At 40.3% G+C, this 14,623-nt stretch overlaps 1 protein-coding gene across 2 annotated transcripts in view; it reads left to right on the top strand.

Annotated features, from left to right (window-relative positions):
• Positions 1-7,314: 7,314 nt before the first annotated feature.
• IPO4 (importin 4) overlaps positions 7,315-14,623 on the top strand; it is a 2,629,293-nt gene continuing 2,621,984 nt past the window's right edge. Inside the window, exon 1 of one of the 2 annotated variants that reach the window (XM_078644926.1) lies at positions 7,315-7,902. In XM_078644926.1, the coding sequence (XP_078501052.1) occupies positions 7,834-7,902 (69 nt within the window). In that variant the 5' untranslated portion in view covers positions 7,315-7,833. The remainder of the gene's footprint in view (positions 7,903-14,623) is intronic. The other variant, XM_078644927.1, reaches the window with a different exon arrangement.

Below are 14,623 nucleotides of genomic sequence, written 5' to 3'. Positions count from 1 at the left end.
GGCGGTGTCTATCAGACACCGCCAGCCATATTAGAATAGGCATCTGACAATGCCTTTCCGTGGTGGCAATGCCGCCACGGAAAGGCAGGCGGACTTCACTCTGGGGGCCCCCTGCGGGCCCCCAGAGTGAAGCACAGTAGGGGGGTGCACACAGGGGGTACCTATGGTACCCCCCTGCATTTGCATAATGAAAGCGGCAGGCACCGCGCGGTTCCTGCCACTTTCGTCATGCAAATGCTGCAAAGCATTTTCAGCATTGTGGCGGGCGGTGCAGAGTGCACCGCCCGCCACAATGATGGGAATACAGGATGCGCCCGCCACTGTGGCGGGCGCATCCTAATGCTGCCAACGGGACCCCTGCCCTCATGGCGGCCGGTCCCTAGTACCGTGAGGATGGCGGGCGGGCAAAGTCCGCCCGCCATCCTAATGGGGCCCTAAGAGCGGTTACAAAATAAAACACCCAAATGATAGTATTATCAAAATAATAGTGAAATAAATGTCAAATAAATTTGTTTTACTAATAGAAATTTGTTAAAACTGTATACATTTTTTTGCTACATTTATGCTATGTATTATAAATTTTTCTAGAACAATATTATTTTTTATTATTACATTAATTATTAATATAGTTTAATATTTAAAGTTATAATAAAACAAAACATAATGTGTTTAAATTAGTGAAAATAAAAGTTGTTTTTTTCATTATTTATCTAAAAATTGTTACCAATTTTTTTAATGTATTAATATTAATATTATAAAATTAATAAATTAAAATTATATAACAGATATTATAATTTAAAATTTTTGTAAAAAATACATTGTATGATATTAACTATAATTATTATCTATGTTGTTATTTGAAAATATATCTACATATATTACATATATTGAAGTTCACATTTATATGTAACAAATATATTACTATATCATTTAATAACAATTGTGATGTATTGTAATTTGTCTTAAAATGTATATACTCTATATATTATATTTTTCAATGTTTTCTCATTTACTATATTATTTACATATACCAAAAATGCACTTTACTGGAAAGGTATCCAAATGTAACATTTTTTGTGACAAGTTAGATTTATTTATTTGTTTAAATTGTATAAAATCATTATTTAAACATGTATTATTTGCTTTATTTACTATATGAACAAATAAAGAAAAACAATTGTTTAAAACTGTGTCATTTTGGTCTACTACCCATTATTAAATAATTACTACCAATATATAAATTTTAAATATTTGTAACTATATATATATAGATCTTACATTTTTTTTACATATATAATGAACTATTACTATCAATTTACTATTCACAAATAAATATACAATTTATTTAAGTCGATACTGGACACTGAACATAAAACATTTACTTATCCAAATCCAATATAAAGATTATTTGTATTAATACTAAACACTTAACCTATTAAATTAACTATTCCAACTCCTATCTACATTTAATTAGGGTAGTTGCTGGACACTGAACCTATTTAATTTACTATTCCAACTCCAATCTACATTTAATTATGGTAGGTGCTGGACACTGAACCTATTTAATTAACTATTCCAACTCCAATCTACATTTAATTAGGGTAGGTGCTGGACACTGAACCTATTTAATTTACTATTCCAACTCCAATTTACATTTAATTAGAGTAGGTGCTGGAGACTGAACCTATTTAATTTACTATTCCAACTCCAATCTACATGTAATTTGTGTAGGTGCTGGACACTGAACCGATTTAATTTACTATTCCAACTCCAATCTACATTTAATTAGGGTATGTGTTGGACACTGAACCTATTTAATTTACTATTCCAACTCCAATCTACATTTAATTAGGGTAGGTGCAGGACACTGAACCTATTTAATTTATTATTCCAGCTCCAATCTACATTGAATTTGGGTATGTGCTGGACACTGAACCTATTTAATTTACTAATCCTACTCCAATCTACATTTAATTAGGGTATGTGCTGGGCACCAAACCTATTTAATTTACTATTCCAACTCCAATCTACATTTAATTAGGGTAGGTGTTGGACACTGAACCTATTTAATTTACTATTCCAACTCCAATCTACATTTAATTAGGGTAGGTGCTGGACACTGAACCTATTTAATTTACTATTCCAACTCCAATCTACATTTAATTTGGGTAGGTGCAGGACACTGAACCTATTTAATGTATTATCCCAACTCCAATCTACATTGAATTTGGGTATGTGCTGGACACTGAACCTATTTAATTTACTATTCCAACTCCAATCTACATTTAATTAGGGTAAGTGCTGGACACTGAACCTATTTAATTAACTATTCCAACTCCAATCTACATTTAATTAGGGTAGGTGCTGGATGCTGAACCTATTTAATTTACTATTCCAACTCCAATCTACATTTAATTAGGGTAGGTGCTGGACACTGAACCTATTTAATTTACTATTCCTACTCCAATCTACATTTAATTAGGGTAGGTGCTGAACACTGAACCTATTTAATTTACTATTCCAACTCCAATCTACATTTAATTAGGGTAGGTTTTGGACACTGAACCTATTTAATTTACTATTCCAACTCCAATCTACATTTAATTAGGGTAGGTGCTGGACATTGAACCTATTTAATTTACTATTCCAACTCCAATCTACATTAAATTTGGGTAGGTGCAGGACACTGAACCTATTTAATTTATTATTCCAACTCCAATCTACATTGAATTTGGGTATGTGCTGGACACTGAACCTATTTAATTTACTATTCCAACTCCAATCTACATTTAATTAGGGTAGGTGTTGGACACTGAACCTATTTAATTTACTATTCCAACTCCAATCTACATTTAATCAGGGTAGGTGCTGGACACTGAACCTATTTAATTAACTATTCCAACTCCAATCTACATTTAATTAGGGTAGTTGCAGGACACTAAACCTATTTAATTTACTATTCCAACTCAAATCTACATGTAATTAGGGTAGGTGCAGTGAACTCTAACTATGTAGATTTTTGTTATAAACTCCCCACCCGTATCCCCTATAAAAGCAACATTCCACTCATAAACATTTATAAGTAGTTCTAATTTAAAATGTCAAAATCCAAAATCTAAATTTTAGATGTATAATCATATTTCTATATTATTATTTGACTAAATATTAACATCTCCATATAAATATTGTAACCACTCCCCACCCTTATCCCATTTTACACAAAATCCCACTGTGAAATTTAAATATATTTTTAATAATTTGAAATTATAAAATTGAAATTTGTAATTTCTAAATCTAAAAATATTTTTCGAAATTCTATTTTTTTTTTTTATTTCCTTACATTTTTTGTTATTTATACATATTTTTTTCAATCCCCACCCTTATCCCCTACGAACCCAACCTCCCGCTCCAACAATGTATAAAAATTTTCTAATTTCTACATTCATTTTTCAAAATATAAAATTTGCTTTCAGAATTCAATGAAACTGTTTTACAAATTATTATATTTTTATGTTATATTTTTAATACACTCCCCACCCTTATCCCCTATAAACCCAACATCCCGCTGGAAAAAAATTTAATAGATTTTCAGATTTCAAATTTCATATTTAAATATTTAAATTTCATATTTCTAAATTTTAATTTCGAAATCTATTTTATATACATATATATTGTAATTTAGAATTTTTTTAATTTATATATTTAATACACTCCCCGCCCCTATCCCCTATAAACCCAGCATGCAACTCCTACATATTGTATATAATTTTGATGTTCATATTTCATATTTCTAATATTTTATTACAAAATCTAATTTCTATTATTATTTTTTTCTAAATATATAATTTTAATTTTTATTTTTAATACACTCCCCACCCTTATCCCCTATAAACCCAACATCCCGCTCCTAAACATTTTATAGATTTTCTAATTTCGAATTTCATATTTCAAATTTTAAATTTCATATTTCAAAATTTAAATTTCGAAATAAATTTTATATGAAATTTATTTATAAATTATTTTATTTCAATGTATATATTTAATACACTCCCCACCCTTATCCCCTATAAACCCAACATCCCGCTCCTACAAATTTTATATAATTTTGATTTTCATATTTCTAATATTTAATTTTGCATTCTAATTTCTATTAAATATTTTTTTTTGAATTAATATTTTAAAAAAAATGTTTTAATACACTCCCCACCCTTATCCCCTATAAACCCAACATCCCGCTCCTAAAATATATAATACATTATATAAATATTTTATATTATAATTAAACATTATAGCAAATTTATATAACATTTATTCTTAATAATATATTAAACACATATATTTTTAAATTTCGATATTTTGACATTTCGACATTATATATGTCGATATTTCTATTATCGACATTACTTATCTCGATATTATTTACTATACATTCAAATCGATATTTTTCACTACGATATTTACTACATCGATATTTCTTACCTTCGATGTTGCAAACTCGATATTAGTGCAAATTGACATTATTAACTCGATATTTTGACTGTGCACCAGTCACACTACGTGACTCGCCCTCCCAAAGCAGCCTGAAAAGGCCGCGAAGAAAGAACTACGCCACCATGACGGAGAGACGCTGGGAGCGCGTCCTTGGAGACCTGTCAGAAGGTCACAGGGAAGATGACGTGCCAGAAAGTCACCGCCAAAAGCCGACCAGCCAGATGGTCGCCCAAGCAAAGAAGCCGACCTGCCAGATGGTCACCCAAGTAAAGAAGCCGACCGGTCAGATGGTTGCCCGAGAAGGGAAGAAGCCGACCACCCAGTTGGTCGCAAGGAGGACGAAGCCGTCCATCCCGTTGGTCGCAAGACAGAAGAAGCCGACCACCCCGCTGGTCGCAAGGAGGAGGAAGCCGACCACCCCGTTGGTCGCAAGGAGAAAGAAGTTGACCACCCCGTTGGTCGCAAGGAGGGTACTGACCGGCAAGTAGTCAGAGAGCGAAGACATCTGACAAGACATCCAACAATAAGAACGGAGAAGACATCTGTGAACAGAACGACCGAGAAGATGTCCACAAAGAGAACCAGGAACAAGACTAAAGCAAAGTCTAACGGAATCAACTTGAAGTCAGAAGATATCAGGTGAAAGAAGGACGCGACGACAGGTCCAGTCACAGAGCGAAGTGAAGACCGTGTCCAAGTGCTTGGACAAGACCACCTCAACCAGGAGTATACAGTAGACAGCAGAACACCAATGATCCAGAGCGAATAAGCAGGTGGAAGACCAGGCTGAGTCGCGAAGGAGGAAAGAGAAGACCAATCCTGAGTGGCACGACGCCACGACGAAGGAAGAAGAGCAAAGAGGTGTGCATGACAGTCCGACACAACAAACACCAGAAGGGGAACACCCGATGGGGAAAGTGAAAGGATGCACGGACATCCGAACACAGCACCTGGAAAACATCAGCACCACTGGGAGCACACATCTACGTGCAACCCGAAGATCACCCGGGAACAACAGAGGTGAGCAGGCCGGTCCGTTGGTAACAACCACCTTTGGGATGGAACGGACACAGAACCGTCGATATCCAGGGGCAGAGGCCTCAGGGACACCGGTGGCAGCGGATCCCAAAATTAGAGATGGACCGTTGAAGCTTGCTCTGAAGATCCAGGGAGAACAACGGTAGCATGCGACAGAACAAGTGCCAACAACACCCTTTTCAGGTGGAGCTTCGGACACGGAGAAGGGACCCTTAGTGACTCCTCCAACACGCTTGGAGCGACAAGGCAGCAGCCCACTGATCCAGTGGAAGCCTGGCAGCAAAGAGCCTCCGGGTCGTCCAGTAAGAGGGGACACCCACGAGACAGGGGTATCGGTGAGAGTGATACCCTGCAACTGCAGACCCTGTCAGGCACAGCCACCAGTTGGAGAAAACACCTCAACCAGGAGTATACAGTAGACAGCAGAACACCAATGATCCACCATCATTCCATCTGCACTTTTTTCACCAACTGCGGTGTCAGACGAAAGGAACAGGAGAGCATACTTCCCCGGCGCAAGTACACAAAGGAGCACGTCCACAGTGCACCAGAACATTGTGCCAAGAAGAACTAATGGTCCCGGCTGCAAAGACACCCTCGCCGGCAGATGACCAGCAGTGAAGAGACTATGTGGAAGTCGTCCACATCGAGTTATGTTTGTTTTGCAATTTTGTATTTTTCTCCCGCAGGTTCGGACTTCACTTTGTTTGGACCTTCATTAAAGTTTGGGAGGGATGTAGTATCGTAGGGATACATTCTAGTGTTCCAGTATGCTTGTCACACACTGAACACCCACCCACCACAGGCGTCATCAGTCAGATGACCCTGCCAAATAAAAGGGTCTGAGCACACGTGCTCAGGGCCAGTTGACCAACCATCTAATCTGTGTCTGCGTCCTTCATTCGAGTAGCATGAGGGCCTAGGGCCCCAAGACACTACAGATAGGTTTGCCTTAGCTGCTATTTTGTCAATCATTTGGCATTTTCACGTAAAAATCTGAAAAATATGGCGGGGGAAGGAATCAGAAAAGTTAGGATTATCTCCCTTTCGGGGTAAATGCAGGCGCGCATCATCCATAGGGCTGAAAGGGCTTCAGCGACCCCCGTCGTGTGCGTCAGCCCGGGCTGAGACAGCTTCCCGGGCACACGTGTGCGCAGGCAGATTTTGAGTTTATCGCAGCCGCACCTGAGTACTTCACAGGTCTTAAAAGAACATTTACAGGTTAAAGAGGCTTTGTAGTTTTTTCACGCCTTCATTTCCAGACTCCACTCTAAATATTGCTGGAAGAATTACACCCCCTGTCTACCCCCAAAATGTGGCTCTAGTTGCGCCTTCGAATAAAGGCGTTTATAAACAGCAAATACAAAGATAAATCGTTCAAAAGAAAACATTTTCGATTCAGCTCAACTTTTTCTAAATAGTTACTAAAGCTGAGAGAGGTAAAATGTTAGTGTTTAAACCAACCTAATCTGCAAACGTAATCTTATGATTGGTAATTTTCTCCGTCAAAAAGTGCACCCTAAAATGCCTGACAGGATTTATAAATCGGGTTTGAGTATTTAAATTACATTAGTTTAACTGTGTGCGAGGACTTGCAGCAGCACATTTTGACAGAAGTAGCAGGAAAGCTTTCTGACAAGCTTCGTTTTCAGTACCGAGCAGCGAGAGATTAAAGATTTAACCAGACTCTGAGGCGTCGAGAGAGCGACGTTGCACGTGAAGCGTGCGGTGCGTCCTCCTCTCCTGAAGGAGGCAATACTGTTGTGTGGCCGCTCTGGCTTCTGTCAAGTCTCGCTGGCACCCATGTGCGTCTATCTGGCTCTGCACGACTGCCGGCTTCTTAGGCTGTGAGCGCCTCTGCACTTCGTTGGTTACCCGCCGTGGAATGTTTGAAGAGATCGTCTAAGCCGCTCGCACCTCACCGGTCTCGCACTGTGTGGGCCAACCCCGGGGCACCGCACCTCACCGGCCTCAGACTCTCTCCCTGATAACTAACAGGCTCGGCGACTCAGCCGTGTACGCTACCCCTGCCCACTACACTACTAGTTGACATGCTACGCGTTTCTTCTTCCCAGTCTTCTGATATCTGCCTCTCAACGTGAAGCTCACCCCTAACGGAACCGCAACTTTACCACACTTCACTGCATACTAACTTTATCCGTGGGGCAGGTAGAGGGTTAACTAACTGCTTGACAACTCAATCTCCTCCTCGCAGAAGTGCCTTACCCTCTGAAAAAAACCTTTTCGCTACCCCCCTGATCTCCAACATACTTGTTATTTTCCCGTAGCTCTGTCGTCCCCCCGATGATGGCGCAAATACTGGAGTCCATCCTCAGCAGCCTCATGCAGCCTGACAACGTGGTTATCCAACAGGTACCAGCCTCTGGAGGGAGAGGGCTGTGGGTGGCCCTTTAGGGAAGATGTTGCTGGGTTGAAGCTTTTACTTTTCTACAAGTTGGCGTAGAGTAGGGGGGTGGGCTGGAGACGGGCTTGTCTGTACGTGGCATTTCAAATGTCAACATTTATCAGCTATGTAAATTTTTAGAAACAACAACGTACTCCTTTTGAACACTCGCCCATTTGCAAAGGAAATTTACCATTCGCTTTAATAAACAATCGGCTTCGAGACGCGACTTGCGCACCTCAATCTTTTTGAATGTTCCCATTAAAAAAGGAACTCAAATTCTCCCTATCTAAAATACGCTTTGGTAAAAGTTGAGAGCGCTGCTCCCGTCCCATGTGTTGACTTTATTCATTCTTGTTAACGACATTTTTATTCTACTTGCACTGTTGGCTATTTGCTGCTGATTTAGTTAGATGTTTTTATCCTTGCTCACACTAGCAGTTAGCTCCCTGTTTTCCTGGTGGTAATAGGTTGTTTGGGCGATGTTTACTAACTAAAACTCACTTCTTGCGCCCCTTTAAAATGCTCTAATGCCTCTGGGCTAAGCCTGCGTTGTATAAAAACTGTAAAATTAAATGATAAGCATTGGCAATGCCAATAGGCCTGGAATATGAATGAAAGTGCATTTTGTGTCATTGATGGGTTAAGGCAGTCAATTCATTGTACATTAATTATGTCACTTTCTTTGCACTCCTGCATCCATCCTTTAATCAACTGGCTCATTAATGCATTCACCCTCTGACACCACCACAATAAAATACATACAAACTCAATAATATGCATGATAAAATAAAATAAAAAAAAGTCCTAAAACTAAAAACACTATGACATCTAAAAAAGTGGGTATTTGCTCTCAGTAACAAAACTAAACAAAGAAAAGATATTGTAAATAGTCTATTGTTTTAATATTCAACTATGGTTGCCACATTTAGCATGGTGAGCATAGGACCCTCGTATGGGCATACCCTTGCCAAGGCTATGCACGGACATGGGTTCCTTGTTCACTGGAACCAAGCTGCACCTGATTGAAAAGTCCCACTGGTAAAAAAAAACACACTGTCTTGGATTGCTTGTGTTCTGGTTCGTAGAGGACCTGGCTTGGCAGGTCTGGCTGGACTGTTCCTATTGTAGCAGAGTTAAGAAAGATTTGTGAATGGCTGGGTCTAATCTGGCGGGCGTGGTATTGTAGGCAAAGGTACACTGGGTTGGAGTGCTACAATGAACGATTGCCAGCGGTTAGACGTTTTACAAGTATCCTCCTACCATCACCTTTTGTGTGTTGAATGTCCAGGGCAAGAGATTAAATCATTTGATCAAACAGGATTTATAAAATGCTGCTATTCACTTGCAAGGGTATTGAGGTGCTGAGAGCCAAGTTGCTTGGGTGGGATCAGTTGATCAACCAAATCTTGTTTCCATCCGAATACCTGAAGAGAAGGGGATATATGGAGGTGGAGGCTGTTTCAGGACAAGGCTAGGTTGGAGACGGAGAGTCCTCCACTGTTGTTTCAGCAGATGCTGGGGGAGTGAGCGAGAGAGAGTGTCTGGAGGGTTTGGGGAAGCTCTGGCAGTCGGTTAGCATTTTGAATTGGCGTAGCTTGTGGATGGGGAGCCAGTGGGGTTTCTTTAGGTGAGGGGTGATGTGGCTCTGTTTTGGGAGGTCAAGGATGAGTCTGAGTTCTGTATGGTCTCCATTCTCTTCAGGATGTGTGTGTTAATTCGTATGTAGAGTATGTTGCCGTAGTCCAAGCGGCTGGTGACGAGGGCTTGAGTGAAGGTACGTCTCATGGTGACTGGGAGCCATTTGAAGATCTTTTGGAGCATGCGAAGAATGAGAAAGCAAACATTGAGAGTACGTTGATCTGATTTTTCATGTTGAGTCTGTTGTCTAGGATAATGCAGAGGTTGCAGGCATGGTCTGTAGGAGTGGGTCCCAGTTGAGTAGGTAACCATGTGTCATTCCAGAGGGAGGTGTTGTCCAGAAGATCACTAACTCTGTTTTGAGTTTGAGGCAGTTGTTTTGTGTTCAGTCGGTGATGCTTGTCTTGCATAGGCAGAAATTGGCCCTTGCACTGGATGAATCTTCGGACAGAGAGAAGATGAGTTGTCGTCTGTATAGGAGCTGATGTTCAGTTAATGGGTTTTGAGTATGTTGGCCAGGGAGGTCATGTAGGCGTGGAACAGGGTAAGGCTGAGAAATGAACCTTGAGGGACGGTGCAGACGAACAATGGAAGGCGGGTTCTCTGGTTTCTTCCTGTGAGAAAGGATGCAATCCATTTGAGGGCTTTCACTTGGATTCCGACCTGATGAAGCCTCTTAATCAGGGTGTGGTAGGACATGGTGTCGAAGGCTGCTGAGAGGCCGAGTAGGATTAGGCGGACGTTTCTCCCTAGTCCAGGAGGGTTCTGATGTTGTTGGTGGCTGCGATCAGACGGTTTTAGTGTTGTGGTTCTTGTGGATTCCGGATTGGGATGAGTCCAGAAGATCGTTGTTCGCCAGGTATTCTGGGAGTTTGCGGTTGATGGCCTTTTTGATGACTTTGGCAGGAAAGGAGAGTAGGGAGATGGGCTGGTAGTTCTTGAGCTTGTTAGGGTCAGTGGCCGGTTTCTTAAAGAGAGGTTTTACTTCACTTGTTTTCATTCTTCTCGAAAGGTGGCCGAGGTGATTGATGTGTTGAAGATGGCAGTGAGCTCGTTGCTGATAGTCCTGGTTCCGAAGTTGAACATGTGTGGGGGACAGGTTTCTGTGAGTGCTCCTGAGTGGATGGAGTGGATGATGGCTGTGGTGTTCTGTGTAGTGAGTTGGTCCCAAGCAGTGATCTGGTGGTCGGAGTTTGCGTCTGTTGGAGCAAGGAGGCTGAGGATGTAGTTGGCTGTTTGGGGTTCGAAGTGTTTGTTGTGGTGGAGAACTTGTTGTGGAAAAAGTACACCAGGGTGTCGCATAGTTTTTGGGAAGGGGTGACTGTATTTTTGGTTGTACTGACTGGTATGTTTGATGGATCTCTTGAGTGTGGTGGGCTTCATAGGATCGGAACCATTACCCTATGCAGTATGCTGTCATGGATGGAAGCAGAGTGTACATGTTACTGTGTTAATGTACATTCTAACGCGTTTGTTGTATCTTTTCATTATAATAAGGTTAGATCTATGGCAACACAAATATATTTCTCCTACTGAACCATTGAGGTTTGTAGCTGTTATCCTTGGCTTATCACCACAACTAAGGCCTCCTGTACTGTGCTTAAGCTTTCCCACAAGCCAGCCATCAGGCATACAGTCATACAATTACATAGTATTCAAAATAAAAGTTGGCAAAGCAAAATACATTCTCTTTAAGAGGAGTTACCCAGGATTCCAACGGTACAAATAATCTTTTCTCACAGTTTGTAAGAGGGGGTAACAAGCACCAACACTATTGCCTACTATCGCAGTCTGAGATTCCATGTAAGAAAATACCTGTCTCTAGGCTATAATACAAAGTAAAACAATCTACTCCAAATGCCTATTGACTTTAACATATGCTTTTCACAATCGACATATGAGACCACCGGCCTTTATCATAACTTTTAATTCTGTACAATCTGACCTATAGCCTTTATCATTGGCATCATAATCAACTTAGACTTACTGTGCCGTTCCACAAGGCAACCATAGGTATACTGTAAAAAAAATTACAAATATGTACAAGTACAGTTGACAAAACAAAATAACATCCCTACTAATAGAGCCTAATAAGGATTACCTTAGTGCAATTCATCTATCCACATGGTTTTGTTTGGGGTGGGGTGAGGGCAAAACCCTTGCCTACTACAGTAATTCTCAAGATTCCATATAACAAAATACCTGCCTACAGCCTTTAGCACAGTGTATTGCCTTTAACAAATGCTTTTCACAATAAGTAATAAGGCTTATTTGCTCTGTTATAACTTTTTAAATTAGATCACACCTTAGGAATCCAAACCAACCTTTCCCAGTGAACTGATAATACCAAGCTGGCAACCACCAGACATACATTAATCAAATTAGAAATATGTACACAATTACAATTGACAAAACAATAAACAGTCCTTCTCAATGTAGCCTATCAATAACCATCACAGTGAAAGTCTACTCCTATGATTTGTCAGAGTGGGTGATGAACACCAAAACCATTACCTACTATGATAATCTGAGAAATTACATGTAACCAAATATCTTTTAATATGTGATAACAATCCCTTTTGGATGACTGTTGGCTTTACCATATGATTTTCAAAAGAAATAAGCCAGACCTTGTACCTTGTGTAATAATGTTTCATATTAAAAAAGCCAGACCATTTCCTTACACACCAGTCAAGCCTATAACTAGTGTTATTTGCTTGTCACCATCACTGACTCGGGCCTAATGTACTGGCAACCATCAGGTATATATTGTGGTTTGTCACAGGAGGTAACCATCAAATGCCTCATCGTCTTTAGTAATCTATAGATTCCATGTTACAAAAATACAATCTGGAGGCTTGATTTCAGAGTTATAACAATCCTTAAACGCCTATTGACTTTAACATATGCTTTTCCCAATCAATATGTCAGGCCTACTACTTTTTTTGTAACGTTATAATAAACAATCGGGTATATAGCCTTTATCATTGGCTGTCACGATAACCAAATCAAACCCGTTGTACTGAGTGTAAGCTTTCCACAAGGCTACCTTCTGCATATCGTCATAAAAGTACAAATGTATACAAAACTATAGTTGGCAGCGCAAAATATGATCTCTCCTAATAGACCCACCACAAGGGTTAATGTAGTGCAAATCTATCGCTACTGTTTTTCGGGTGGATTACCAACACCAAAACGCCTGTGTGATACTGAATTCCCTGCAACAGTATACCTGCTCACAGGCTTTAGGACATTATAATAACAATCCATCCTGCAAATATGTAGAAGAATAAAGTTTTCAAAACATTAGTCAAACCCTCTCCACACGGCCTAACGCAGATCATTACATTAAAACAAGCATTTGCAATGCAATCTGTCTTGCCTTTGGGACCTTATATGTATTTAGCACATTAACCTGGGTGCTGAAAAATCTAATGTTCTTTAACATGGAGGGAAAGTAAGCACCAAGCTGCGTGATTGCCAGGTGTGGGAACACATGGAGAGAAATATTGCCTTTCAGTGGGAAATGGTATAGCCCAAAGCTCTGTTTTTAATATAAAATGTGCTCATATCACTGAAAATACAAGATTTGAAAAATATTATTGTCTATGGGTGCTTGTGGAAGACAATGTCAATGAAATGGAATCTATAGAATGCTAAACTGAGAAAGCAGACTTCTGTAGGTGCAGTCTGCAGTCGCTTTGTGTTGCTATGACTTAGTGTTTTTAAAAATTGAAAACTGCATTTGAATGTTTTAGAGAAAATTGCACTAAGGGACTTTTGCGCATTGTGGGGAAAGGGAGTATTTACTTGTATTCAACAGGCTTTGTAAAACTGTTCTGCCGCCCTCCGGTCCTCCGCGATCAGGCAGCTGATTGTTTGTGGGGAGAGGGTAGGATTCCTTTCCGTTGCGTGACTAGGAAGTGCCGGCCGCCATTAGGAACGGTCAGCGCTCTAGTCTTTCACACACCTGGGGGCATACATGAAACCGGGTTAGTGGCCGCGACGAAGGCGTGCCTAAGGCAAGCCCGTCTGTGCCCGCCCGCGCCTGACCGCTGCCAGGAAATGCTGCCAGAACACCAACATATAGACCTTGCGCCCAGGGTATGCTATCCAAGAGAATGCCTGTTACAATGGAAGCGCTTGGAGCCCTGTTTAGTGAGGAGATGTGCTCCTTATGAAGGCGAAATCCCCCAAGACTGGAGATGCCCGACGTGTAGCTGGTCTACAACTTCTATGAAATCTAGGTTTGGCATCCCTTGTACTACCATCAGGGGAGATCCCGCCGGGGAATCATCAGGGGAGATCCCTCAGTAGAAAGCGATTCTGGTAATTTACTGACCTCTACTGGTTGTTTTCTAGCAAGATTGTTAAAAAGAGGCAGTTTAACAGAAAAAAAGTCCCTAAGTGGAGTGAGACAAGTCTTCGGCTGATCTCCAGTGCCCACAAAGTACATGCACATATAAGTATATACTTTAGTATATTCAAGCAGTCTTGAATGCTCGACCTAAAAGCCAATGTTTGTCTGAATGGGTGACCAATGACAAAACCCTTTCCTGGTACAGTATTCTGAGAGCCACTCTCCTGGTAGTGCTTCTTAAACCCCTTTGTAACGTTGATCAGAAAATGTCTGGTGACAGCTGTACTGTTAACCCTGACTTTAAGATTGTAACAGAAGGTAAATGACACCAGATTTAGAACGCTATACAAAATATATATATAAAATAATGATTTCCTATTATTCTAATAATGACCTTTTTTATCATAGACAATTATGTGATTACTACAAAACACAAACATCATTACTACAAAACACAAACATCTTTTTTTTGATAATCAGATTTTATTGAAGTTTTCAACACAAAGAAATTCATTTGCAGCAAGTCACATAATCCATTAAAATACCCCTGTCCCCCCCATGACATCACAGAGCATATCAGCCGTTGCGGAATAAGTTGCTGGTGCCCACCGAGCATGATGATGTATTAAGGCAGGGCCCATCAAGATGGTAACAAGCCAAACCATTTGCCCCATACTTTATGAAACAGC

This window comes from Lissotriton helveticus, chromosome 5_1 (genome assembly GCF_964261635.1).
Source record: "Lissotriton helveticus chromosome 5_1, aLisHel1.1, whole genome shotgun sequence".
Classification (NCBI taxonomy): Eukaryota; Metazoa; Chordata; class Amphibia; order Caudata; family Salamandridae; genus Lissotriton; species Lissotriton helveticus.
This window is presented reverse-complemented; position numbering and strand designations above follow the sequence as displayed.